Source organism: Aythya fuligula, chromosome 2 (genome assembly GCF_009819795.1).
Source record: "Aythya fuligula isolate bAytFul2 chromosome 2, bAytFul2.pri, whole genome shotgun sequence".
Taxonomy (NCBI): domain Eukaryota; kingdom Metazoa; phylum Chordata; class Aves; order Anseriformes; family Anatidae; genus Aythya; species Aythya fuligula.
Window position 1 is genome coordinate 147,838,237 of NC_045560.1, and position 27,903 is coordinate 147,866,139.

Consider the following 27,903-nt stretch of genomic DNA (forward strand, 5'->3'; position numbering starts at 1 on the left):
AGGTTAAAGCACAACTCCTTCTCATGTTCTCAAAGCCAAGGCTCACTGGTGAGTCATGTCTGCGTCTGGTCACCGCGAGGCAGATGAAGGAAAATCGCTGGGAGCCGCTGTGCCCTCGTGTCAACCCCCGCGTGGTGTTCGCCTCCGCAGCCCTCCGTGGGCTCCTGCCTCCACACCGCATCCCGTGGGGATGGGGACGGCCCTGTCCTCTCAAAACAGCAGCTTTGCATGACGGGCCGTGCCATACGTGGCCTTTCCCAGGGACTTTGTCACCCAGCCTAGCAACATGGTAATGTGCCTGAGCCCTGAAGGCCCAGCCCTGTGTCAGGGATGGGCTGGGGTCGTCCTGGCGTCCCTTCCTGCAGGCTACGGCATCTCCCCTCCCTGCACAGCCTGCGTCTGTGCCCGGTGAAGAGATGGAGGCAAAGGGAAGGAGCACGGGAAGGGTTTTCCTTGATGGGTCGCTGTCAGGGTGCACATGGCAACGTGCAGCCGCTTCCCTCTCCTCGACCAGGGCACGGGCTGGAGGACAGCGCTGGGGAGAACGAGCCCTCCCCTCCATCGCTGCCTCACCAGCTGGCCAGGATCTCGCTGTAAATATTTAGAGTGGCATTAAGAACCCGAGGGAGAATTTCTCTCTCCTCGTCCAGGGAACATTAGCTACCCAAACAAAACGCCCTCTCGCTTTCTTTCTTGCTCTGTATGTATACGCTCTCCTCGCGGCCCGTTTTGATGATTGATGTAGCTTTACGTCTCTGTCTGGCTTGGACTCTTTGCTGCCTGTTTAGTTCTGTCTCTGCTTGGCAGTGGCTGTGGATTATTTTTTTTAACCCTTAAAGAAACAAATGACGCTCTCTGACTTCACTGATGACACTGCTTTATGGGGTCGGGGAAGGGTAGGTGGCATGTTCTGCTTTAGATACTGATAAATGTGGCATTTATTTAGAAGATCCCAAGCTTGGAGGTTTTGCACGGTTATACAAACTCCTGCTAGCACAGAGTACAGCGTGTGCTGTTTGAAAAGCTTATTGCTCTCAGTGTGTGTGTGCTGCTCCCTGCCCCGTCCCCACACAGGTCCCTGCCAATTTGGGGCCAAGACTCCCAAGCAATGAAGCTCCCACTGCCTGCTCTCTCCTTTCCTTCCCAGAGCTTACGGTTTCAGACACATCTCCAACCAAATGGAGATGCTTAGCTAGGATTTCCTTTGTAAATAAACTAGGAATCATTATTTTCATGGCATATTTTACAACACCATGCCCCGTATAGCCCCTATTGCTGCAGCATACCTCAGAATTTAATGCTTTTTCCCTCATGACCGCTGGTAAGAGAAGGCAGAGCTGTTTCTTCTGTGGGGCAGCGTAACTTGTCAGAGAAAGTCTGCTCCTGAGTGAGTCCTTGAGGCAGGTTCCCTAGGTTAGCACGCTAGTTGTCGAGCCAGCCTCACGAAGGCTTAAGTGGTCTGTTTTTTAGGATGATGGGATATTGTGCTAACCATGCAGTGGGATATTGCATGGATAATGGTGACCGGTCTGAACACCATGTGCAGATGGGAAGCGGGTTTGTTGGCAGGTTATGTCGCCCAATGGCACCGTGGGACTTGATGCTGCAGGTCCCCATGCTCCTGAGGAAGGCTGGAGCCATCGGGGCTGTTAAAAACAGCGACCCTCTGCAGCCTCCAGCTTATGAAATCCTTCAGTTGCCAGTTTCTTGAACACAGAAATGTCTACAAAGGAACAAGCGCCCTGCTGCAATGCTGTATACTCACGCTGTTTTCTCCTGAAGTGTTTAGGATTGCTCAGTTTTGGGATTAGGGTGGTTGAATCTTTGATCTGACCCAGAGTAGCTCTTCTTATGTTCTAGTGTAATGGGATGATGAAACGCCTATTATCGCGCACTAAGCAGCAGAGTGGAAAAAAGCTGTAATCTAATCAGCCAGCAGACAGGTGCACGGAGAGGATTGGTGATGTCAGACAACTTCTAAAACTCATACGCTGATCCTATTACAATTCAGGTGAAAATGAACAAATACGGATAAGGAGAAAGGCAGAGAGTCCACCGAGCTTATTCAGCTGTACGTGCACCCCCTTGATAACTACCAGATGCAAAGAACTGGGATAGTTCTCTGCCCCATGCGCAAAATTTGCACTCTAAATAGGCAGGGCAAGAGAAGAAAATATTCCTTATTATGGTCTTTATAAAACCGGGAGATGTAACAAAACCCAGGATTATCATTCCTCATCATAAAAAGAGAAAATTACAGGGATCACAATTAATCAGATGCCATGAGCACGGGGAGATGCCCCAGGCAGTGGCTGCAGCCGGCTGTGGTTCCAGGCTGGGAGAGCAGCCAGCACTGCCTGGGATGCTGCCTGCAGTGGCATGGAACTTGGTTGGTGGGTATCTGACACCATTTTGTATCTTACAAGCTGGAGAGGAGAGAAATATGTGAGCAGATAGGAAGGCTAATGATACAGGGAATTATTAGATTTATGTATCGCATATTTATTACGTATAAACATGTATAATTAATATCTATAGTGAAACAAAGAGCAAAGATACGTCTATACTAGCAAATTAGTATCAAGAGATATCAAGATATCAAGATATCAAAGTGTCAAGATATCAAGAGGGACCCTTTACTCAACACTTACGTCTGTATCTTAACCAGCTGATAGCACCAGGAGACCTAACTCCACACATGATGTCTGGGCCAGACCTGTGAAGGAAATGTTTCCTCGTGGCCAGCACTGGAGTTTGGACTCATCCTGATACTCCCCATTGAAGCATCCTCCCTGATCCGTGTCCATGTTCAGCCTGAGCTGAGTGTGGATTCACTATTCGACTTACTGAATTGGGAAAACAGACCTTTGGTCCTGTCCTCCAGCTCCCTGGTTAACATCTTAGGTTCCCTGAAGGCAACAAAACTCCCCATGCCAGCAAATAGCAGAGAAGATGTTGAAAAGTAAACAGAATCCAAATTGGATACTGGGAATTAGTGGAAAATCATATGTGACAATGAGATGAAGTCCTTTGTGTTACTTCAGGCAACAGAAACGCAATGGCTATTCCATGTGGCACTGCCAGGTGTGGTCTCCTGATCACAAATGCCCTAATTCTTTTAGATTTGTTGGAGGAAGTGAGTTGGAGAGACCCTGAAAGCTCACCTAGCAGGGCTACCCTCTAAGTTTGATAAGGTCACTCAGGGGTTCCTTTTGAATTTTGGAAGTTTTGAAAGATGGAGAATTCACAACCTCTCCAGGCACCCTGTCTGGGCACCTGGTCTTCCTCCTCTTTTGTAAGCCCAGATACCTTTGTGATCCTTCTCTCTCATTTCTCTCTAACTGGTGCATCACTCATTTTCTGTTCGGCTGCTCAGTAGACATGATTTCAACAGGTGCCCTACCACCACCGCTGTCAGTCACGTTGGTGTGAGACCTGGTCCTGATCTAAGGCTTAGTTTAAAACCCGATCAAATCTGGATTCCATTCAGATCTAGTGGTCTGGGTAATGGGCTCTATCTGTAGATACTGGTCTTGGGATTTCAACTTGGATTTTGAACCCGTGACCTAAACTTTTGTCAGAGAGGCATGGGAACAAGTTTTACAGCTTTGGAGACTCAGAGCAACTTCACAAGTGTCACAGCCATCACTGCATGTATTGTGTACAGATAGACAGATAGCTGAACGCAGTGTGTAATTCAGTGATGACTTTGCCCCGGTATGTGTGGGTGTGAAGATGCGTGGGCTCCCGGCTTGGTTTCAGGCCAATCTCTAATTAAAGAGTGAGAGATTAAGATGAAAGCAATTGTGCTCTTCCTTCTTTAGTCAGAATGACCTACTAGCATTAATTAAAACAATCTGCAGGCAAAAATAAATTTGGCTGCCAAAATTATGTGCTTCACATTAAATAAGTACATAGCTTGGTTTAAAGGGTGCTGAACTCCTAGAGGTTTCACAGAAACCAATCATACAGCTTTGGGCACTCTTGCTCGAATATTTCAAAACAAATCCTTTGCCTAAACCAGCTCCTTCATGTGCATTTCAGACAACCACGTCTTTTTGTTCCAACTACATCATTTAAGAATGGGTACCTGCCAGCTTATCTTGGACAGAGCACACAGTGTGACCTGGAAAGGATAAAATATCACCGGGAACACTGGACACCTAAGTAGATTATTCATGTATCCTTTCTATAGTCTCTGATTACAATAGCCCCATAGCAACAGCGAGAAGGAGACACGCAGATCCTGCCCCGCTTCACTCTTTCTGGGTCTGAAAATTAAAGACTTTGATAAAAGTCAAATCCAGTATCATATGGTTCACTTAAGGGTTGGTATCTGCCTCTGATATTTTTAGGTTACTGAAATGTTGTCAAAGGAGGATCAGGCCTCTAAAATGCTGGGACATCCTATTATACCTGTGTGATACACAAATCCTACAAGCTCCCCATTTTTCCCATTGTCCATTTATTTTGTCCTATCTTTACCAACTATAAGTAGATGTCCAGATGTTACCACTGTAACATTGATACAAGCAGGGAGAAACAGGTCCCATTCTTCAAAAACACTGTTTTCAGTGGAAATGAGATGTCAAAGTACCTGTGAGAATTTAGGTCTGAAAGATCTTTCCCCTCACAGTGTAGTGCATGCAGAAGAGGGAGGGGGCCAAACACAAAGAAGAGCTCACAAGTCCATCTCCTTGACCCAGATTCTCTTCTCTCTGTTCTTATTTGTCAGGCCCTCTCATGTTACCATGTATCTACATCTTCTGTCATATGATTATAGGATTTTAGGGTAATTCAGGGTGAAAGGGACCTCAGGTGGTTTCTCATCTGACCCTCTGCTCAAAGCAGGGTCAGCCATGAGATCAGACCATGTTGTTCAGGGTTTTACCCAGTTTGGTCTTGGAAACCTCCAAGGACAGAGACTGTGCAACTGTCCTGAGATCCATGTCTAGCTCTGTAGGAACAGCATTTTCCTGATGGACACATCCACCTCATGAAGTCCTGTCTCTTCCCCAGCCATTCTCCTGTGCCATATCTCAGGAGGTGGTACTAACATGGACTGCAATTCCTTATCTCCTTCATGGGATAACGTAGGAGGTGACGATGCTGAGGCAGGAGCTCACAGACAGGGAAATCACTCCAACCTTCCCTTTTGATAGCGTGATTTTTCTCAGGCTTGACTTAAATCATTAATTCACAGCCCACAGGTTGTTTGAAGAGCTGTAATAATGGGTTGAAAAGAAATTTCTATCCATTTTCTCTTGGCAGGACTGTCATGGCATGACACAACACCCTTCAAATTGGGGGAAAAAGTCAGGGAAAGATCAGGGACAATCTTTGGAACTAAATAAAGGCAATAAGTCTACCCAGAAGAAATCATGACAGAAAATAAAGATTCCTCCACATATGCAGACACAAAGAGGCCAATTTAGATTTAGTTTTTTAACGTGTCTTTATTGCTTAAGGACATTTGGCGAGATAGCCATAACATAAACCTCACGTCCAGCTTTACTTGGCAACATGTTTCCCAGCTGGAAAGAAAATAAATTGGATTTTTTTTCTTTGTGCTAATGCCACATATTTTGGATGCTATTTTGGAAACTAATCAAGAGGTGGCTGCTCAGCATGCTTCTTCATTCTTGATGGCTTTTTAGTGCAAAATAGCCAGCAGCAACTTTCTGAAATCCCCAGAGGTATCAGAACGGACAGCTTCAGTTAATGACTTCTTGTACAATTGCTGGAACTTCCCCTTTATTTCTGGCAGGTCGGTCTGAGGAGACACCAAGAATTTCTTTAGATGAGTGGGACGTGCTTTGTGCAATGTGCCCTGTTTCTACGAGGAACCCCAGGGTCTGACCCAAGGTCCACTGATGCCAGTGGGAGGAAAAGAGGAGAAAGCAGTAGGTCCAAAAACCTTGGACCCAGCTTAATAGTGGGACTTGAGGTAAGCCCATGTCAGATGGTGTGTGGTGAGGGGTACAGGCCTGAGTGGAGAGCCATGCTGGGGTGCCTGGGGGCATCTTTGCCTGGTGCTCAGCAGTGCTGTGTGGGCACAGCATTGGTGCCAGATCACTGCATACTCCTGAGGCCACTCTGCAGTGGCAAGAAGGAGTATCACTTCCAGGAGTATGTTCAAAAGACAGTTTTGTTCTACCCACCCACCATGGTAATTTTCTGGTTACTGCGTGGGGAGAATGAAAAGCCTTGTCTTGAGCTTTCCTGGGAAAAGGTACCCATGGCACAGCCCTGATCTTTATCACTGGTTTTGAAACATTCTCATAGTTAAACCACATCTTAACAAGAGACTACACTGGCGACTAATTTCTCACACTATTGATCACTGAAACGTAGGCTCTCCTCGTCCATGTGAACAACTTCTCTGTGTCAAGACTGGAACAGCTCTGAGGTTATACAATCTCAACAGCTTACATGGAAGGAAGAGTTAAAGGCTGTGTTTATGATCTCAAATGCCTTGTGCAGTTTTGTGCTTTTTAAGATTGCAATTATCTCCTTTGGCTCTTAATTTTTCTTCCCTCCTTCCCATCTGTTTTTTCCCAGCTGGAATCGGAGAGAATTGGTGACATATGTTTATTAGAAACTGTCAATTTGGGAACTGCTGCTTTATCATTACATAACTAGGCATTTACTGTTACACATCTTACTGGGGCCAGACCTCCCCATGGACCAATTTTATTTAGGTACAGTTGACTCCACTTGAAATTTCCTGTATGCTTTCTGTTTTCTTTGTTTGTTTGTTTGTTTTTGTTTTGTTGTGTTTTTGTTTTGTTTTGGTGTGTTTTGCTTTTGTTTCCCAAAACAGAATTAGATGCAATACCAAAATTAGAGTTGCCTAGGTACAAAAGCAGAGTGTGACCTCTGGTGTCATTGGTCTGGAAGGGGCTGGCTGAGCACACGATCTACCAGGGCTCAGTGTACCCTCTAAGTCTGTATTTCTCCCAGAGCTGATGGTATTACAGTATTGCAGGTCTCAGGGTGTCCTACCTCAGCCCTGGTCACAAGGACGCGAATTAAAGTCTCTTCATCACTCCCAGCTCCCTTCATTGACTTGTGCAGAAGTGTAGCAAAGTAACCCGGGCAGTCTTTGGCACAGTTGACTAGAAAACAGTAAGAAACCTCATTACACCTGCACATTTACACTTTGAAATACATCTTCAATGAGAAGGAAATAAATAAGAAAGAAAGAAAACTCTTTAGGATTTATGATCACACAGAGCTAGTTGGGCTCTTGTTCTGTAACTGGCCCCTGACAGCATGTAAAGGAGGTTTGGGGCTTGAATGGGGGAATACATTTCTCCACAGGGAAAGCATGTTACACGGTGTAATGATCAGCGCTGAATGTGCTGCTATCCCACGGTGAAAATGAAATGGATGAGAATGAGCATTTGCCTATCTGGAGATCTCCTTGCCCATCTCTTCTCGGGATACTTGCTCACTCCGCAACTCAGAAGGGGAAGATTTGGGAGAGCCCAGATCCACACGGATAAAATCAATACCAGTAAGCTTACCAGAGGCAGGGTAGAGGTGTAAATACAGGTGACAGTCACCCCCAGTGCCAAACGGCTGTCAGGGACCCTGTATGTTTTGGTGGTAGCCTGGTAGCACCCCACTGATGGTGCCCAGGCATCAGCTGGAAGTTATCAGCAGATACAGCCTCAGGGGAAGCTTGAAGCTGCTCACCCTGTTTTAAAGGGCAAATAACGTAGCCTCGTGAAGAGGAGATGTGTCTGATATGTTTTATTTCTAAAACTAAGGGCTCCAAATCATTACTGAAACCTGGTTCTTCTTTTCCTAGAAGATGAGTCAGCTTCAGTTGAAGGCTATCTCAATAGCTGTCACCTATGTACAGAACCCCAGGAATGAGGGCAAGAACTAAAAATGAAAGCTCTCAACATTTTATTACCAAGAGTGAGGTAAGCCTTCTCCAGATCTCCAGATGTTTCACTTTTAATGGATTCTTCTATGTCTTTCCCACACACCTAGAGGGACAATAAAGAGTAGCCATCAGAGCTGCTGTCTGTACAAGCCATCCCACTGCCATAAAACCAGCATCAGCTTTAGGACACAATGGCAAAAGGCCAGTTCAGATCCTTTTGAGACTTTCCAAGGGTAAGGGAAAATCCTTTCTGGTGTAAGTGCTCACAGATCCGCTGGCACCAAGAAAAAAGGGACTACAAGGCTCGGTAAGGCACAGCAGTTAGATAACCTAAATCAAGCAAGTTGTATGCATACCCCAGGGCTTCTAGGACAAACAAGTTGCGGCTTCTTCTTGAGCAACCCCAAGCAAAAGAGAAACTCTCTGAGCTCCCTCTAACCCCTTTATCAAGCTCTGGCTGGCTTCCACACACAGAAGATAAATTTTGGAACTTTACCAGCTCTATGAAGTTTTGTTACTTCATTAGACTTCATTATTGTCTTTGGCTGCTCAGGGAAAGCTTACAGGCATTGCAGTTGTTCCCTAGTTATTGTATTATTCTGTAGGGAAGGGGAAAAACAGACTACTACTTTAAAACAGAGTTCATCCTGACCTTTGTGAATGTTACAAACCTCAAAACCTTTTACTTTGCTCTGTTTTGCTATCAGGATGGCCCTGCATGGCTTAAAACTCGGGTGGATTTTGTTCATGCCGAGGAGACCACAGGTACAAAGCAGCAACGGGTGCCTTGAGAGGTTCTGCAAGTGTCAGCCTGGTGTAGAGCCAGCCCTACTTATCTTAACCAAATGTGGAGAAGGACTCAAGTTCGTGTGGCTCTAATCTTGGCCCCCTTCTCCTTCAGATGCAGCCAGGCAGGATGTGGTGGTTTGGTTTGGGCAACCTGATCTGCTCGGCTTTATGAATCCAAAAGCCAAGGTAGCTTGGAACCCCCCAGGGTTTGCAGGACTACGAAGAACTACCAGTCAGTGACTGTTGTTCTCCTGCCAGCAGCAAACCAAAAGCTGGATTAAGCTGCAAACATTTTTCCAGCTAAGGGTTCCTTATTGTGCTGACACTGAAATATGGCTGCGATTGAAGGTTTTTACATCTCCCGTGCGCAGGGTTATGGTTTCCTGATGAACTCAGTCATCCTACGAAGCTCAGGACTAAGAGACAGAGGCTGGAGGTGTGGCCCTCTCCTGAGAATAAATGTCACTGCTGAGCTTCCACCTTTCTGCCAGGAGAAGGATCTCCCCTTGCTTGGACTTTCACGGGTCATTTCCAGGCGAAAGGCATCAGTGGAGGTCAGCTCCAGGTCCAGTCACGAGTAAAATGTCCCTGGTGGGTGACACCAGACGTAGCAGCCGGATGGGATCCTGCTAGCCTAGTTTGCCTTTTGCTCGGAGATAGAGGAGAGCACAGCAAAGTCCTTGCAGCAGCTGAGTGCAAGGGGTTGGAAGAGGCACCCCCAGAGACACCAGGGTCTCAGGAGTAAGCCAGGGACTGACCTGGCACATATTCACCCATCTGTGTGCCTTCCCCACTGCCCCCAAAAGGTCAGGCCACTAAAAATAAATGGGACAGCCACCACAAGGCCACCACCACTGTGTCAACTGTGTCCTGTGGTCTTCAGCAGAGGCACCATGATGTGGTGTTGTGGCAATCAATGGGCTGGTCGGGTACGTGGGTTTGGAAGGGGAAGGTTAAACAGTCAATAGGAGTGTGTGAAGCAGGGTGGCCACGATGAGAGACCCTGCCAGGCTCTGCTTTGGAGGAGAAGAAAAGGTCAGAAAGGCAAAGTTCTGCTTCAGGGCAGGAGTTTAGGAACATCTCTCTTTGCTGGTCCTGCTGCAGGAGTGGTGACACCCACAGCCATGCAGTTGTGGAAAGGACATCACAGTCTTTATTTGGCTGGATGTTGTGTGGGTTATAAAGGGGAGTGGGTTCTTCAATGGCAGAAGACACAGCTTTTATCCCTGATTTCTTTCAGGACCCAGTCATATAGAAATAGTTTCGGAGATTCATTTAAAAAGGGCAAATAAAGCATCACCTGCCCTACATGTTGTCATAGGGTCTGCAAACTACATGTGAGGCCCTGTGCAGCCCGCATCACAGAAGGGAATAACTCACCTTTTCATAGGCTTGAAAGGTTGCTCGCAGCTGACTGTAGCTTCTCTTTGCTAAGACCACATTGAAAGCCAGCTCCTCTGTTCCCCAGCGGCCTTCTCCTGCCTTAAAGATTGCGTATCAGTTTTTGAAGCACTTGTTTATTCACAGCAGAGACAAAAAGTCAGCTGGAGCCCTTGATTCACCACACTCCAGCACGTGCACCGCCCGCTTCAGCTCTGTACCCTGCCCTTGCCTCCATGCTCGGTGCATTTTGTTGCCTCCCAGGCAGCACATTGCTGAGCAGCACAGTACAAGGAGGCTTTTTCTGCAGTTTCACTTACTTTATACAGATCTGTGGCATCTTGCTCAGCGAGCTCTGTGTTGACCTGTTGGCTCTCGTCCCGAGTTGCCTACAGAAGAGGATATTACAGTAGGAAAAAAGACCAAGTGCTGATTACAGTCATAGTGGGAAGGAAAGAGGCAATTTCGAAGCCCTCACGTTTATTCTGGTTATAGTTTTGCTGCCATCTGCTGACAGCAGCCTAGTAATGGGCCACTGTGGTGGCGCAGGATCCAACCGTCCAAGTTTACCTCAGACTTCAGAGGTGAAGCCTGAATGTTCATCGAGGCAGGGTTTACCTCACAGTTTTATTTGCTCTGTGCTGAGGCCCTAAGGCCATTGCACATCTGATGCCTCAGGAGCAGGACAGGAATCTTCAAGCATTAGGCTTTGCTGTTCAGCCTTGAGTCAAAAAAAATCTATGGATAACATGCATTTGTCTCTCCTGAAAATATACCAGTGCTTTCCAGACTGGTGTATTTAGTGAATCTTTCCATTTCTGCTCTCTTCAGAGAAATCAGAATTTAAAAACTCACTTCTGATTTTATATAAACCTTGCTGTTATATTAAAAAGTTGCAAACGTAAAGGCTCTTATCCTGAAGAATGCTTTTGAGAATGCCTTTTGCTTATTATAATAACTGTTATATTCATTATTATATTACTTATTACAGTCGCCTTATTCTAAATAGCAGATGATCCTTATTATGATAGAAAAAATGAAATCTCTCTCCCCAGCAGGTGCATAGTAGCAAGTTCCCAGCCTTACCTCCAGCACAGTGACCAACACCTTCCTCAGGGAGCCACTTGTGTCACTTTTCACATCAGACTCTAGATCCTGATCAAAGACTGTGGAGGAAAAGAAATCAAATCTGAGAGGGTTCACTCAATAATGAAGGCTCTAAATGAAGGTGTTTGAAAGGGAACACTACTCACGCCGCTTGTACGCCTCCTTTATGTTTATGATTTCCTAGGGAAATAAGAAACATAAATCAATAGGCAAACAAACAGACAAAGCAGCAGGTCAGTACCATGCCCTTGGTGCTTCAGACGCTGCAGGTGTGGAGCTGGGAGAGGGCACAAAGAGCACAACTCGCCCTTTCCGCCAGGTTGGATGGCCATGCTACCAATAACAGCATTTGGACCACTGCCTGGCTGGTTTTGTTTGCATTCAGGGATGAGCTAAAGGGATTTTTGAAGAGGACTGTGCTCTTGTAAGTGGTGGGAACCTCAGCCAGAGCCATGCAGAAGGCTCTGACAGATGCCTAAAGATAGGCTCCTGGGGACTTCTGCATCCCCAGTGCTGCCCTGCGCCTCCACAGGAGATGTGTGGGGGATGTGTAGGGCTGAGGAAGGAATCTGAATTGCACAGCTCTTACTCTTGTCAGAGTTTTGGCCCTGGTGTGACAACCTTCAGGCTGCAGCAGACACAGGCCCGCTCTTTGCCCTGCTACCTAAGGCACACCACATGTAAAATCCACCCGGGTGTCCCAACCTTGTTGCTTCGTGTGCAGAGAATCTCAATCAGCAGCGACTCGTCTGTCCCAGCACCCTTCATTGCCTTCCGAAGCTCCCGGGCCTCATACTCGCAGGGAAGGTCCAGCAGAGCCAGCATGGCCTTCTCGAAATTGCCACTCAGGTCTCCCTTCAGCACCTCTGCCATGTCCTGCGAGGGTGGGTGGAAGGGTTAGTGCAAAAGCTGAGGAGGGATTAGAAGATTTATTTGGTTGGTTCAGGGAATTTCATGATTTCAAAGCTTTTTTCTGTACCAGAAAGTGACAAAAACATGAAAAATCCATGAAATACACAGGCTTTTTTCATATTAAATACTCTAGATATTTTAATAGTTTCATATTGAAATAATTTTTTCTCCCATCTTTAAATATTAGCCACTCATTTCAGTTTGAACTCTTACTTGCTTAAATACATGTCAACTAGTGTTTTTAAAAGCTTAACAGGAGAGATTTCTCTGAAACACGATGCAGAAACCTTCTTTGAATGAGGTGCACCAGAATGGATCAAGCTTTTTCAAGTTCTCTTCCACTTCTGGTTAGAATTGACTTACTGGGAAAAGCAAAAAAAAATCTATGAAGTGCTTTGCTTTCAAGCCATCAGATTTTTTTTTTCCACCAAAAAACAAACAAAGAAACAAGGAACCCCATAAAAAGAAAGAACAAAACAAAAACAAAAACAAAAACAAACACCCTCTTTCTGATAGTATCTACTTAATTCAAAAATTAAGGTGACCCTGGAGAAGACTTGGCTACTGTGTACGTGTTGGCCAAGCACTCACGCTGAGAATGTCTATCAATGATTTATTTTAAGCCCTATCTGTGGCTGACGTTTCCTGCAGTACAGGAAGCATTTGACAACTTTGGAACAACAATAAAGAAGGCCAGCTTGAAATCTTTTGTTCCTAGGCATGCTCTTACACAATCACAGATGAAGACATGATCTCCAGAGGCTGGCACCAGTGCTGCAGCCGGTCCCAGGAGCAGGTGAGGGCAGTGGTACTTACGGCCCTGCTGCTGCTCTCCCAGATATCCAGGCTGCCCAGGCAGGTGGGAAGGTTTATTATGTGCTCGTTTCACTGGGATGTCCCCTGGAATTTGCCCATTTCTACTGCCTATTTTTATTAATCCTCATTATAGAGCTAACTCAGCCAGGTGTATGCACCCAAACCCATGCTTGCTGTCTGGTTTACATATGAAAGGCTTTCTGTTTCTGCACTGCCTGCCTTATTATCATTGATTAATGACTAAAGTAGAAGCAGACCTTAAGAAAATACCAATTTAATAATAAGCTCTGCAAGATTCAGCTATTCAGCTGTTCACCTAAATAATACACTGGAAGGTTTTATTTTTCTTACATACGAAATGACCAAGGCAGTCCATGCATCCTCCAGAAACCAAGCGCTCCATGAGATTTCTCTGTTCTGCACTGTGCAGTCGATCTCAGCATGAGCATAAATCAATACTAAATCCACTCAACACAACAAAAATATAATGATGTAAGACCAAGTGGTTCCTCTGAATATGCACCTGGTCTGAGCGGGATTTGGAACTGAAGTTAGCTGCATTTGCCTGAAAGCTTTGGCTTCAGGCTTCCTTTTTTTGAGATGCACCGAAGATGAACACAAGCTGAAATATTTTAAATTTTGGTAATGACTTATTTTCTAGCTGTCCCAGCTTTGCCTAAATTGCTCAGATCTGGGTAAGGCTGATTTCAAAAAGACTCTGAGGCCTAATGTTATTAAGATAATCAGTATTTTGGGAGATAATAGAAAATGCTGGATCAGAAACTAACAAGTGACCTCCTTAAATCTGCTGGACCCTTGATATTTGAAAAGCAGAGCACTGTAGGCTACATTTCCCACAGGCAGGCTGTCTGAAACAAAGAGGCTGTTAATTTTGAAATACCTTGCCATACAAAGCATTGTACTTCTGTTTTATTTGTTGTCTCTGCTCCGCTGTTCGGCTTGACAAGACTTCGATAATTTTTTTTTCATCAGTTCCTGAAAAAGAAGGTTGGGCATAGGCTGCATTTAATCGGGAATCCAACGCAGAGGAAAGAAAACAGGACTGAGTGCTCTTGGCTCTAAAGAGAAACAAATTGATGTGCATACATCTACTGGTGCCAACTCTAGGATTTGTAAAAGTACGTGAGATTCTTTTGACAAAACATGCATCTGCAGTTGGCTATAATGTTCAAAACATAAAATACAAGTTCATTGTCTTGTGCAGCTGCTTATATGTTATAGGGAAGCTGAGTCTTCTGTTTCAGATCAGTCAATGCCCTAAAACCAGGGCACTGTCTGCACATAGGCTGATATCCGAATTTTTGCTGGCAGTGGCTGTTTGAGCAGTCCCTGCCCCTGTTTCTACCCCTTCCTGTGGTGCTTTACAGATGTGGCAATGGCCTGGGGACAAGTGGTAGGAGTAGGTGAGGATGTGTTCAAATCATTAACCCACTGCCTGAACAATGTCTCTACAAGAGATGGTGTCAGAAAGAGGAGTGGGAATCAGCCTTCATGGTCTGAACCTCTCTGCTGATGCTGTTTTGTTTGGCAAAAATAAGTGGGAGAATGCAGCCACTGTGAAGTGCAGGTGATGGGCACCACAGGGGCTGCGTCTCTGGGGAGCCTGTGGGGGAACCGATTGCAGACACCCTGCCACGAGAAACTCCTGGGGCAGCTTCGAGCTGAAACCTATGCAAGGATGGAAGTGGCTTGCTAAAGGCAATGACCTTGTTCTTGTGCTTTTCTTGCCCTAAGCCAATATAAACAGATGTTTGCCCTGAACAAAGCTGCTGGGAGACATCAGTCGATGTTTGTGGCTAATGGGACAGGACCAAAGCAATGTTGTTTGGATGCAGGAGTGACACAACAGAGGAGTCGTTGCATTAACATGTGTCCTGGTGTGCTTCTATCTGCGGGACCAACAACTTGCCTTGGGCATTATTTCTTCAAGGCAGGTATTGAAATGGAAAATGTGTATCTGGAGGGGCCTCTGATCCTGCACGGGATGGGCACTGCCAAAATGTCCAGAGAGTATGAAGGCTTCAAATGGCAGATGAAACATATCAAGCCATATGACAGCTCTGCTGATGTACTCACGTCACACTGGTGAATATTGCCCCGAAATCTTACATCTGCTGCTTCCAGCTACTGGGCTTTGGATTGTGTTATGCCTTATTGCAGGCTCTTGGGAGCTAGGGCCTGCAAGGGTTTCTGAGGAGCTACCAGTACAAGCGACAAAAATACAAATGATGTTGGCATTCAATAGCAGTTGATGCGTTTTCCTCCCTGCATGCCATCACTGGGTACATTCAGACAAGTTTAGGGCACCTTGTCCAGTTCTTTTTGCTTGGAAGCAAGACAGAAGGCATGGTCCTATTTTAGAAGGAACAACACCTCTATCTGACAATGTGGGGCTAAACTTTTAGGGGGAGAGTCCTCAGGGGAACTGTCTTGAGTATGTCGATAGGACACTGTTCCTAAAATTCAGGCACTAGCTAATCCCGAGTGTCAGTGCTATACCAGGAAGAAAGGCTTAAATACATGTTTACTGTGCAAATGCCTGGTGTGGATTAATAACTTAATGCTCTCACATGCTGCTCAGCTGTTCTGCCTCTGCTGGACGTTGGCACCTCCGTGGATCTGAGGACCCGTGAGCGCTGGACATTCCTGTTCACAGCAGCGCTTAAATTCAGCCAGTTTACTTTAAGACTCCCTTAGGAGATGGTGGTCGCCAGTACTTTTGGTTCAATCACTGACACAGGTTGAGGAACATCCCTCCCATATTCCTTTCAGCTGATGGAGCTGCAGTGGGCTCTGATGAGCATCTGGAGGTGGTCATGTTTTTAACCAGTCCCTGAAGACCCGGGAGAGGACATATACCCCTGCCCTTAATCTGGCCTGACTGGCTTGACCCCATGACTGTCATATCAGCCTTGACAGCTTCATGGCCCTATCCTAATCCTAATGTTTACCCTAATCCTCTGCAGCCGTGCAGTTAACACACCAGGTCTTACCAGTCTTTGAGGAACAAGCTGTCTTCCCTTCCCATTTATCTTAATCCTATTAAACTCCATGGGTGTGCATGTGCTTTGAGTCAGTAGGTGACAGAAAGGATAAAGATTAACCGAAAAAGGTTTAAACAATTGTTTTTGTGTGTGTGTATGCTGTTTATAATCTTGAATAGGAACCAAGAGTTTTCTTACCGGCTCCTTTGCAGGCACTGTGTATTTTCTTGGCATCTCGGTCTGCATCAAAGCCGTGATGGTGGTGGCGTTTTTCAGTTGACTGGGAAAATAGAGAGACAAAAGATACATGAAAAATGGTTTTGCAGAAATTCAGGCCAGCTTCTCACCTGATCTTTTGTCACGTCATCTAAACTGTAAATATCATGCTGGGCTTTTCAGAAATGCTGTATCTGTCACGAGGCCCCGAGGACTGGAGCAAAACCAGCTGTCCCCACGTGGCACGTGATGCCGATCCCGTGTAACTTTGCTCTGCCAGTTCTGGCTTGTTCAAATAATTTGAATGTAATGACTGTAGAGTAGACAACTTTGTGCCAGATCAAATATGATTTGCCTGCACCACTTTAACAGCAGGCCAATATAAACGACTTATCTGGTGCGGGCAGAACCGTGCCCTTCCTCTGCAGGACGTTTGGGAGGGCTGAGAGCTGCCAGTCCCAATCAGCTGAATACAAACTGGTCCTGTGAGCCTTTCCTGCACCGATGCGCTCAGGCAAATGAGATAACTGGAGATATATAACAGCAGAAAGATGGCACCCTTTTTTCTGTGTGTGTCAGTATTGTACATATGGTTACCTTGAGCTAGACCTATCGGGGATAATAACTCAAAGTCCACAGCCACAGCAGCAGTTTACAGCCTGACATATCAATGTAAACAGAAAACCACACTAATTCCTACTGATCTGATAAGCTGTGAATCAGAGGGGCTGCAGTGCTGGCACATCCTCTACCCGGCTGTTTCTCAGACAAGGGCAGAGGTATCTGCGAGCAGGAGGTCAGTGACATTTCCATCCCCCGTAGTATCACGAATCAGATCATTTAAATGTCTGGGAGCTAAAACAACACTGAAAAATAGCTCCTAGGTTCCTAAATCAATTTGAACTATTTGCACACCGTCTGCCCTGGGGGTTTAAGCGTGCATTAGGAGCGCTTTGGCATTTCCATTCAAATAGCAGCAGGGGGATCCGGCAGCTTGCTTTACACTAACTCTCTGCTGCTGATGATGAAGGGTAGGCACCCAAAGGCATGGCACTGTGCTCTCCCTTAGGGCTACTTGAGGGCTATGCCACCCCAGGGCATGGCACAGGGCTCCTCAGCCCTTCCAAAAATGCCACCAAACAGCAGAAGAGCCTCCGTGGCCAAGCTGCCTCCTGGTCCTAGGGGAGAGCATGGGCCAGAGGTGATTCCTGAAAAACACCACAGCCAGCATCGCTCTGCTGGGTTTTATCTCAAGGATCAACCCCCAGTCCCTGTGCTCCTTTACCTGTGTAATAGACTAAAGACCATTTAAGCATCTTGGCTTTTCTAGCAGTTAATGGCTAGGGTGCAATTTACTGCTGCTGGCAGCTGCTGTGCTGCAGCCATCTCGCTCAGATTACCCTAACTGAAAGCTATTTTCACAGCAGCAATTAGCGAGGTACAACAACAGCAAAGCGAAAAGTTCTCTGGGTCTTATGGCACCTTCCTAACACCTTCGTGTCCTCTTCATTGTCACAAGCATCCCTAGTAAACCTGTGTCCTGCTGTATACTCCCGGCACACCCGTACTTCTTTAAACCTTTCGAGCAAGGTGGAAATAGATGCATGTAAATCGTATTTTTCTAGGGAGAGATTTTATTTCATAGATTTCCAATCTCTCAAGGACTTTTCCAAGAAAATGAAAGGGAAAAGCACAAAGTTAGAAAACAGATCGAGGGATCCCTGTCTGTCCAAAATGAATGTCCTGAATTGCTTCCCTGTTTTTCTAGTGTGACGGGGTGGTTGTGCTTCTTTGATGGAGTCATGTACAAGAGAGGTTTTGTACAATATGCTTGGAAATTCAGCTCTAGTTTCTTTCTCCTTTTCTGATGGATATGGTACACCCTCATTTTCCTTCCCCCCTTGGTAACAGGCAGGTTTACCAGAATAAAATCCACCTTTGTTCCCTGCAACCCCAGAACAAACAACGGTGGCTAGCCAGCCTCAGGGATGAGACTGGGGACCAGAACAACGGCATCCTACATCCCAACAGGAATCCATGCTGGAAATACAGTCCTGAGATAAAAATACCACACACACAATGGGCCTCTTCAAGTCCTCCTCACCCCGTGGTGGGTTCAATGAGCATCGCACGCAGCATCCAAGGGGATGCTCTGCTGCCCATTCAACCAAGCATGCCCCACAGAGAGCCTTCCCTTCTCCCCAACACTACGTTTATCATGCCAAGTGTTTTCAGCTCTTCAGTCCATACCTTGATATATGCTTGTTGGGATTGTCAGTTACCACTGTGTGAGGTAGTGCACTAATTATTTCTTCCGTCTGCATATTGGGGCAATCCCAACAGGCACTGAAAGCTGGAGAGATAATGTCCCTGTTCTTATATTCTGGAGCACAAAATACAGAGAAAGTCGCTAGCTTTGACCACTCTGCTCTATCCAAGTGCTATTTGAATGGTAGCCCCCAGCTTCATGCCAGTCAGGAGTCCTGAGCTGTTGCTCCAGATTTGCTTCCTTCAGACCTGGGAGAGAAGATGTGCTGGGGAAAAGTGAGAAGATGGCAGCTGTGTCAATTTGCTCTACCTTTCCAGCCATCTCTCAAGGACTGAAACACCTACACTGAGGCCCAAAGGGCTTCCAAAGGGTTACAAAGCTGTTTTGTGCTTTGCTCTGCCTCACCCTCCAGCAGCACTGGGCTGTGGGCATCGCTCCTGTCGCACCGGTGCTGCTGCCACCATGGCTCCCACTGCCCCAGCCCCATCAGAGAGGCACCCGGTCCTGCTAATGCCATCCCAGCACCTTGGGAGCGTGGTTTGCTATCCTGTACCTCGATGGCTCTTGGGCTAAACTCAGATTTTAGTGGGTCCCTAACCCCTCCGTGCCACTTGTCATCGTAGAGGTTGGGTCTGCGTGTAGCACGGGTGCTCCAGGTAGGAGAGTGGTAGCAACTGCTACTGAAATAACACCGTGGATTTATGAGGATTCATAAAGACATAAAGAAAACTAGTTCTCAAAGGAAGAGAAGGAAGGCTGGCTTCTCAATGGCGGTCAGGATACGCTTGTTCTAAAGCAGCACAGGAATCTTTTGAGTCAGCTGTGCTGAAGCCTCCATCTTCAAATAAATCCCTGTAAAACATTAACTGATGAGTCTGGGGGATGCCGTTCATATAGTGCCGTGAGTAACACCAGCATCAAAGCTGTGTAGATAAAAACTGATACGCGGGGTAGGGAACTGTCAAGGGCAACTCCTGAGTCACCCGGAAAGCTCTGTTTAAAATCCACTCTCTGACGGTCCCAGCCTTGATCTTGCCCAGGGACATGGCCCACTGACTTTTTTAGTTTTTCATTTTTTTGAACAGTATTCCTTAGTTTAAACAGATTTTGCCTCACTCGCATGTATCTTTAGACAACAACCATTTTCCCTTGCAGCTTTGGCTAACAGATGTATTTCCATCAAACTGGAATGATGATCGCTTGTCTAAAACTAACACTTTTAACTTGTAAAGCACACTGAGTAGTTTTTCCTAGAGTAACTTATACTTCAAGGAGGTGGAAGATGAGTTTATAGCTGAAGGTGGTTGGCAATGTTTAGAGAAGCATTTGGAGACTTTTCTGTGATTTGTCAGCATGTGGAGGAGCTCTCGTGGTGCACAAATAAACAGGTTAGCAAAAAGGTCAGCGAAAGCAAGAAAGAGGGGAAAAATAAGATCTCTGGTGGATTGAAGGCATCAGCTGTTAGAATTGGAGAGAAGTAGCAATACGCTGTGAAGATGTCAGAAGACAAAAGCTAAGAGCTTCCTTATACATGCTGCTAGCCTGTCAGAAGACAAAAGCAGCAGGAACACTGCGGTGAGCGTGCCAGGTAGCTTCCTGTATTGCAAAACAGAGACAAAGTACTCCACCTGAAAATAGCTGATAATACAGCTCAGCAACCACAGGTATTTTTCCACCCCCATCCCCTGAAGCAGATGCATGACCATGCTCGAGAACAGAGGTTTTGGTCGAGGTGCAGAGTTAATAGGTGTGGGCAGAGCTCTGATAGGGGCCAGGCTGACCCAGGGATGTCGGGTCTTCCTTTTTGCCAGGTCCATTTCTGTGATTTATTTGGTGGATGTCTTATTTCAAGCTTATATTTGGTTGCTGCAACCCATTTTTCTTTGGAAAATAGAAATAAAAATGTAAAGTGGCAGCCCGCAGCAAGGGCAGGCTGACCCAGCCATGCTCTTTACAGCACTGAGTGTTGTCTGCAATAAAATTTAGGGCAGTCTTCAGCTGCCTGGTGCCATTAGAGCTGCCCCTGGGTCAGCTGCCTGCTGCCAGTGGGAAGTGCATGGTCTCCTGTGTCACCTGCATCTCCCAACCTGGTGCGGAGATCTCACGAGTCTGAGGGCATCTGCAGCGGTTACTGGAGATGGGCATGGCATCAAGCCCCAATTATTCTACCCGTCCTGTTATTCTTCACATACATTTAATTATGAACACAAAAATGTGTTGGAGAAAACCAAGGTTTGAATAAGAATGACAGAAACCAGTTCCACATGCGACAATCTGAGCTTGCCTCCCAACAGCCTGCTTTCCCCCAGATTCACGTCTCCTGCCTTTGGTCTGGTTTCAGTGCCTGTCCTGACACAGGACACGCATCAGGCTTTGGCTTATGGAGCTTCTCATGTAGCTTCTCTCTCTTTTTTTTTTTTTTTTTTTTTTAATTTCACAGCAGCTAATAGTTTTGCCACTAATACCCTGCCGGTAAATTCAGCTAAAACTTTTCCAGTGGGTACACATATTTTTAGCCAAGTGTCCTAGTTTTGGCTGGAATACAGCTGATTGTTTTCCTATCACCCTATATGGTGCTGCATTTTGGATTTGTGACCAAAGCAGTGCTGACAACACCCTGATGCATTAGGTGTTACAGGACAGCACTCACCCAGAGCCAAGGACTCCCCAGCTCCTCGTGCTGCCCTGCCAGCGAGGGGCTGGGGGTGCCCCAGGAGCTGGAGGGGACACAGCCAGGACAGCTGGCCCCAAATGCCCAAAGGGACATCCCACACCACGGGGTGTCATGCTCAGCAGTAAAACTGGGGGGAATTGACCTGGGGTTGCCATTGCTGGACATCAGCCAGCTGGTGGTAGTAGCCAAAACAATTGGAAACCCACCACAAATCACGAACTGGAACCTGCTGGGATTTCTCAGTTCTCCCCCTGCACCGTCACTGAGCCACCAGCTCCAAGACCTTTGGGGAGCCTCATCTCCAGCCAACATCTCCAGTTCCCCTCCAGCTCAGCGCTGAGAGAGCTGTCAGGACTGCTGTGGGGAGAGCTGCTCTTGCTGTAGGCAGTGGGTAAGTTAGCTGACATCTCAAGGTTCCCTTCCAACCCCCTGCTCCATGAATTTCTGTTTCCCTCTTCTGTGTGAGGAGGAAAATGTGTCATCTCTGTCTGCCAAGGAGTGCCCCAAAGCATCTAGCCACCTTGTTAGCACGACGGCAGGGCTGGGGTGTTTATCTCATCAGTTCAATCATACCCAATATTTTACGACCACGGAAGACAGCTTGTGGCAAATCACCACCTAGGTGATCAATTTTTTATCAACGCGCACATACTTAAGATTAATTATTTATCCTTGCAGAAGCCTTTAATGGGCTGTAACTCAACTGGAATCTGAGGTTAACTAGACTGACATACTGGAGAGGAAAAAAAAAAAGATACTTTGTCTTCGAACTTGTGGTTCTAGCCCTCCACTACATCACGCATTACAGGATAACCCCCTGTGAGCAGAACCAGCCCTTATCTGAAGGGATAGTCCTAGCGGCCCAGTTCTCATCGCTCATTTCCAAACACTTCCTTGTGTTAAGAATAAAACACGAGAAATAAACATGGGAGAAGGCTGCTGGGTTTGGGTCCCGATTTACTTCGAAAAGCAGACTGAAAACATGCTGCTATGTTTGTGGTTCATCACTGGGCTGCTTTACTAGAACGGGCATTTACAGTCACAAATATTTTTTCACCTCACTGTCAGGTTACCTTAGGCCCCTTGGGACTGCCTCAATTTTTTGGATCAGAGCAGGAGGTATGAGCTAACAGGAACAGCCACAGCCTCCACCACCGTACGAGGTATATTCCTCTTCTGTATTAATGTTGCCTTATTTTAAGCCCATCCACTCCTACTAGCAAATATATCCTCCTGCTTTTGTCAGCCAAAAACGCAGTTGGGACTGGAGTGAACATCAGCAAAGGGAGGAGGAAAAGTCTGGCAGATATTCCTGGGGGACGAAAGGGTGAGTTGCTCAGAGAGCTCCAGACCATCAGTCAGAAGGGGCAGAGACCCCATTTCATTTCAGTGCACAGGCCATAAGACAAACCTCCACGTACTAGAAAAGCTCAATATAGAGGAGAAACAAAAGAAACAAAGATCAGTGACTGGAAGTCAAGGTCATGCCTCATCTAACTGGGAAAGGTTGTTCCCAGGTGAGGATATTTAGTCATTACTGGGCAGTGGGTTCCCCACTTCTCATTATTCTATCAGCATAAGATGTTCTTCTGCAAGCTCTTCTTCAGTAAAATTCAAAGAGTTGGGCTCCACGATTCAGGTAGGAATTTTTGTGAACTGTACAGGTTTTAACACCGAGGTCAGGGTAGATGGTAGGCAATATTTGAAAACAAACAGAGGCCAGCAGCTGCGGCATGCTGGCAATAGGGCAGTATCAACAAGCACCAGGGTTTGTGCTGCGGTAATAAAAAGGTGGGGTTGATAAACATCTGTAATCAGAGGGAAGGCTCGGTCCTGTTGTTCAAGGACTGCTGCTCTTGCTCCTCGCTTCGGATGTTTCTGTGCTGTAGTGCTGCTCAAAGGGATGGGTTCTTGGGGAATGTGAGGAGATCAAGCACAGGGAGGGACAAGCTTACACCAACCAGACGTATGTCAACGGGGAAGCCCTACCTTAAGGACTACACGTGTCCTTTTGACCGCGAGCTTTCTTCCTCTGCTGTTTTGCAAAACATACCCAGCATTTTTGTTTGGTTGAGCAATTTTCTCGGCCAATCACAATGTTGGCAGCTGGAAAATTGCCACCTGCCTCCTCGGCTGCGCGGAGAACCGCACCAGCCTACCTGCATGCCATCTGCCAGGCAGGCTGCTGCTCTCCAAAATCCCCATGGCTGGTTTAGGCATCACAGCTGTTGGCAGCAGCACACGCCTAGGCTAGCTTCGTGCTGCTAGTTCGCTGCTATTAGCTAGAAAACAGTTTCTGTATGAAATGTGAACGGGGCAATGCCATGCAAGGCATGTAGACCAGACTTCCTTACCCAAAAGACTTGCAGTGACCCAGTGAATCCTTCCAAATCACCTTATTTCCTACATCTGAGACTAAAAATACAGAGATAACAAGATCCTACTAGAATTAGTTGCATTTTTTTTTCCCTGTTATAAACAAGTGGCATCAGTGCCACTGATTGCTCTGACGGCTATTTAAACTGCAAAGTTTAGACAAGCTCTCTCCTGCAATGTCTCTCCTGTTTCTACGCAGCCGTTAATACATCATCTCAAAAGGGCCTCTGGATAATTTTTAACAGCTTAATATCTTCATACTCATTGCCATGAGAGATAAATCCATAATTAAGAGAAAAAAAATGTTTTTGTGGGTATCTCTCATGGCAGAATTTTGCATTGTCTGGTTTTAATGCGTCCAAAGCCTTTTGGGTCTGGTGGAGATCCTTTAAGCAGATTACTTTTGAAATGAGAGTTAGTTATTAGGGTACTTTTTCAGCTGAGGTCCCAAATCTCTGACTTGCATACTCATACAGAGCATGAGATCAAGTGTTCTTATGTCTCATTAAAACTTTTCCACTCTTCTCATTACCTCAGCTGAGACTTGTGATGAGTTTTGGTAAATTGATAGAACTGAAGTTAATTCTTCTGTGTGCCAGCAAAAAGGCTAACTTCACTTAGGTATATCTATGTAGGGCTGAAAGACATGGTCATGGTCTTTGGGAATGTCACACCAACTCATCTGTACTTTCTAAATCTGAATTATTTAAAAGGAGAAGAACTGGAGGGAAACAGCATCCCATCAGGGAAGACCAAGGACTGCATGCCTCTTCCCTTGGTCCCTAATGCTTCACTTTTTTAAAACACTTCCCTGCAAGATGCATTATTGCAAACCATCTATGTATTTATAGGTACATACACGGGGTGTTACTGTTCAGGCATTGCATGTTCAGTGTCTGACAAACCACCTGTACTGGCCGAACTTGGAGGTTTCTGTGTCTAACTCCCTTGACCTCACAGGGTGGAGGAAGTCTCAGGATGCTCCCAGGTCAGCTGAATCACACAGGTAGGACATACTAAAAATGTGAATACCAAAAAAAGCGTTAAGAGTCCAGCTATTTGAAATCTTTTTAACAAAACTAATCACCCTTTGATACCTCAGAGAGTTTGGTTTTGTTTGAATGCTTTTCCATAAATGAATAATTAATTTTTCATTACTAATAATAATCATTAATTAATGCTTTATGCTTGTTAACACCTACATCAGTTGCACTCACAGCGCAGCATCAGACCTAAAAGGAACAGCAAATGTCCTGGGTAGATGGGGACCATGGAAATGAAAAGAATCAGCCGTGGTTCTTCCCCAGTGCTGTGTGGTTGAACAAGAAGGTATTTCTGTCTTCTGCTGACTGCGGGCTTAGGGCCAGGGTCTGAACAAGAATCTATTGTCACTGAATCCTGGTCTGCCAGGGGAAGTAACAAGTAGCTACTGTTGAGCTTTGTGATGAGATGATCAAATCATGCTGCAGTAACACTTGTACTAATGAGACATTTCTATCCTTGTAAGCCACACAAAAGCCCTTGTGATATTTGTGAGCTTGTCCTCAAGAGGATCTATCAGGCAGATCTGATCTTCAGGTTATACTTACTTTTTTACCTTCCAGTTCTCAAACCAACTGGCCCACAGCAACCTGCTGCGTCCTTCTTATTTTACAGAGTCCTGCCTGGCAAAACGTTTGGGCTGCTTTACAATGAGAGGGTGAAACTCAAGGGACTCCAAAAGAATCTCAAAAAAAAGGTAAATTAACAACAAAGCACTCGTCCATCCTCAATTCAAGTCACAAACATCATATAAAACAACAGAATAATGCATATAGGATCTTGGATTCTTCAGAGACAGAGGGTTAAAAATCAGTTAAACAATTTCACAAAAGACAAAATCCATCAAAGTTTTCAAGCCATCGTATCATGAAAACAATTGCTGCTATTCCCAAAGTGTCCCCAAAGCACCTTGCTTACAGCAGAGCCGCTACCCAGATTTTCAGGTGCATTGATTCTACTTGTGGTGATTTTGAAGAAGAGCAGAGGTGCAAGTAAGCGTGAAGATGCAAGGCTACAAATGGAGAAAATAATTAGACATTAAATCTCTAGTGATGAGCAGTCAAGAACTATGGCTGGTTGTAGACAGAGGGACCAGACCCAAGTCACACAGCGAAAAATGGGTGCAAATGTGCAGGTTTGGAGCTCTAATGTTGCATCAGGTGCAGCTCTTAAACAAGAGCTGATTCAAACAGAAAGCTACTCCTTAGACTGGTTGGAAATTTTTTGTTGAAAGCATATTTTTCAGTAAAATTTGTAACTTTTGTTCAAATGAACATGCTTAGGAATCTATTCATTCTGATGAAAGCTTAATTTTCAATATGAGAAATTCTGATGTAGCTAAAAATTCCCATTTTAACTTCCAAGTGATGTCACCTTTCTTTTTCCTACAAACATTGTTCCTTTGAACAATGCTTAGTGGTCAGTGAAAATTTCATTTAATAACACTTTTTTATTTTTATTTTTTTTTTTAAGTTTTAAAGCTAAATCCATCTAACCAGAACAAAATACCTCAGTTGACATGGATGATTCATTTTCTGTTTCTTCCAGTAAAATTTGGGCCAGTTCAAGAAATTTCATTTCTGAAACTTCAAAGCAGACAACATTTTGGAATGATGCAGAATTCAACAGATTGAAACAACCCAGTGTTATCCAGCTTTACTAGTGCCAATCTACGAAAGAGAAGTCACCTTTGTGCACTGCAGTGCCTCCCAAAGCCACCATAAACCACTGCAACGTGCTGTAACACCACAGTGCCCCTTTCAGTCTTCAGAAAAAGAGTGCTTACTGGCTTGTCTGCTGACAAATTGGTAGTCCCTACCGTTGGTTTCCGTACATCGTCTGGGAGGTTGTAAGACTTGCTCTGGAGGTTTAAAAAACACAATGCATAAGACACTCGTAAATCTGTGGTTGCGAAATACGAGATTAGGAGAAAGAACAAACTAGAGCTGAACACCTCTGTTAAGAACTGAGCATTTTCAGGCTGTTCTAGAAGTGGTTCTCTGATGCAGGTTCAGGCACTTGTCCAAGACTGCCTGTAATTTTTGTGGGGACAAACACAGAATGAAGATAAGGGAGCTACAATTCAGAAATATTCAGAAATGTGTGAATACAATTCACAAATAGTTGTGCCCACAGCAGAACTTCAGCATACTGCATGTCCATCCAGGCCACCTAGTCCAGCACGGAGCTCGTACAACTGCTAAGCCTGCCTGAGAGGCAGTGCTGTGGTCTCTCACCACAGATAGACCTCAACTGGCTACGTTAAATCTAAATTAAATACACTTGTTCTACACTGCAAGGCTCTCCAGGGTCAGAACCCTCAGCAGATGCCTGCTGACAGCCCTGTGGTACATATGGTGAGGAGATGGGAGCATCTACCCTTCACAGAGAGACAGCAAGCTCCTTGGCTTAGCAGCTGGAGCTTTGCACAAAAGCTTTGGGCTCTCTCGCTTGGTCTGGCAGAGAAAAAGTCCCGAGGAGCTGGTCCAAAAGGAGCAGATTCTCTGCATCTCTCAGGGCTTTGCTGAAACTGAATTGAAGAAATAGTGGCGTAATAAAACAATGCGAATTCTAGAGAAACTACAGTAACGTTAACCCCTATCAGCAAACAGGCTGGCTTCTATTGATACATACTGTTGATAGCTGGCAATCAAGATTGACGCACAGCTGAATAAATATTGTCATGCATCCACGAGTTCTAAAAGTGAAGGTAAAAACTCCCAACTTCATCAGTGAAAGCTACCTCATTTTCAGAAGTGCTGATCATTCACAGCTACCACCCAAACTTGTGACAGTCAGGCTGTTTTGAGGTCAAATATCTTTACACACACTTAGATATTTACTATTAAGCACTGAAACGTTGGCCAGAATTGCTCCAGTCAAAACTTACATGGTAATTCAACGTAGCAAATTCTGACACTTGAATTTTGACCAGACCCATCTTCAAGCACCACACTTTGAGATTAATCCTATCCCTCCTATTCAGTGAGGAACTTGGCTGAATTTTGCAAGTGCTGGCCTCTGGAACAGGAAGCTTTTCACAGATCTTTAGGGAATTATTTTTGTTCCAAGGCAAATTTGCTAATCTAACTAAAATTAGTTGTCCCGTGACAACTGATGCATCATTTCGTTTTCTCAAAATTAAAGTGCTCCCCTTTTTAACTATGCCATTAATGTTAGAACACGCAGGACCTGTGTGCTACAGTAATAGTTTTATAATTCACGTAATCCAATGAACTGGATGTTACAAGCTGTGTACACACAAATTGCCCGCCCACACTTAAAATAGACTTTGAGTTTAAAACTTCATTTGCAGCTATATTCATGTCATTGGAAGAGAAAACAGACAAAAATAAAACCACAAAATTGTTGCATTCTTGACAATGCAAATTAAAGAGCTACTTACATGCGAGCTGCCCAT

General features: G+C 45.4%; 1 protein-coding gene across 1 annotated transcript; it reads right to left on the reverse strand.

Moving 5' to 3' along the window:
* Window positions 1-5,653: 5,653 nt before the first annotated feature.
* Window positions 5,654-27,903, reverse strand: ANXA13 (annexin A13). The gene is made up of 12 exons (XM_032182815.1): window positions 27,889-27,903; window positions 26,269-26,343; window positions 16,105-16,186; window positions 13,803-13,897; window positions 11,879-12,049; window positions 11,320-11,353; window positions 11,153-11,232; window positions 10,387-10,455; window positions 10,067-10,168; window positions 7,925-8,000; window positions 7,006-7,118; window positions 5,654-5,773 (listed from the first exon to the last, which is right to left on the reverse strand). Exons 1-12 carry the CDS (start codon window positions 27,901-27,903, stop codon window positions 5,654-5,656), a joined length of 1,032 nt encoding a protein of 343 aa, XP_032038706.1.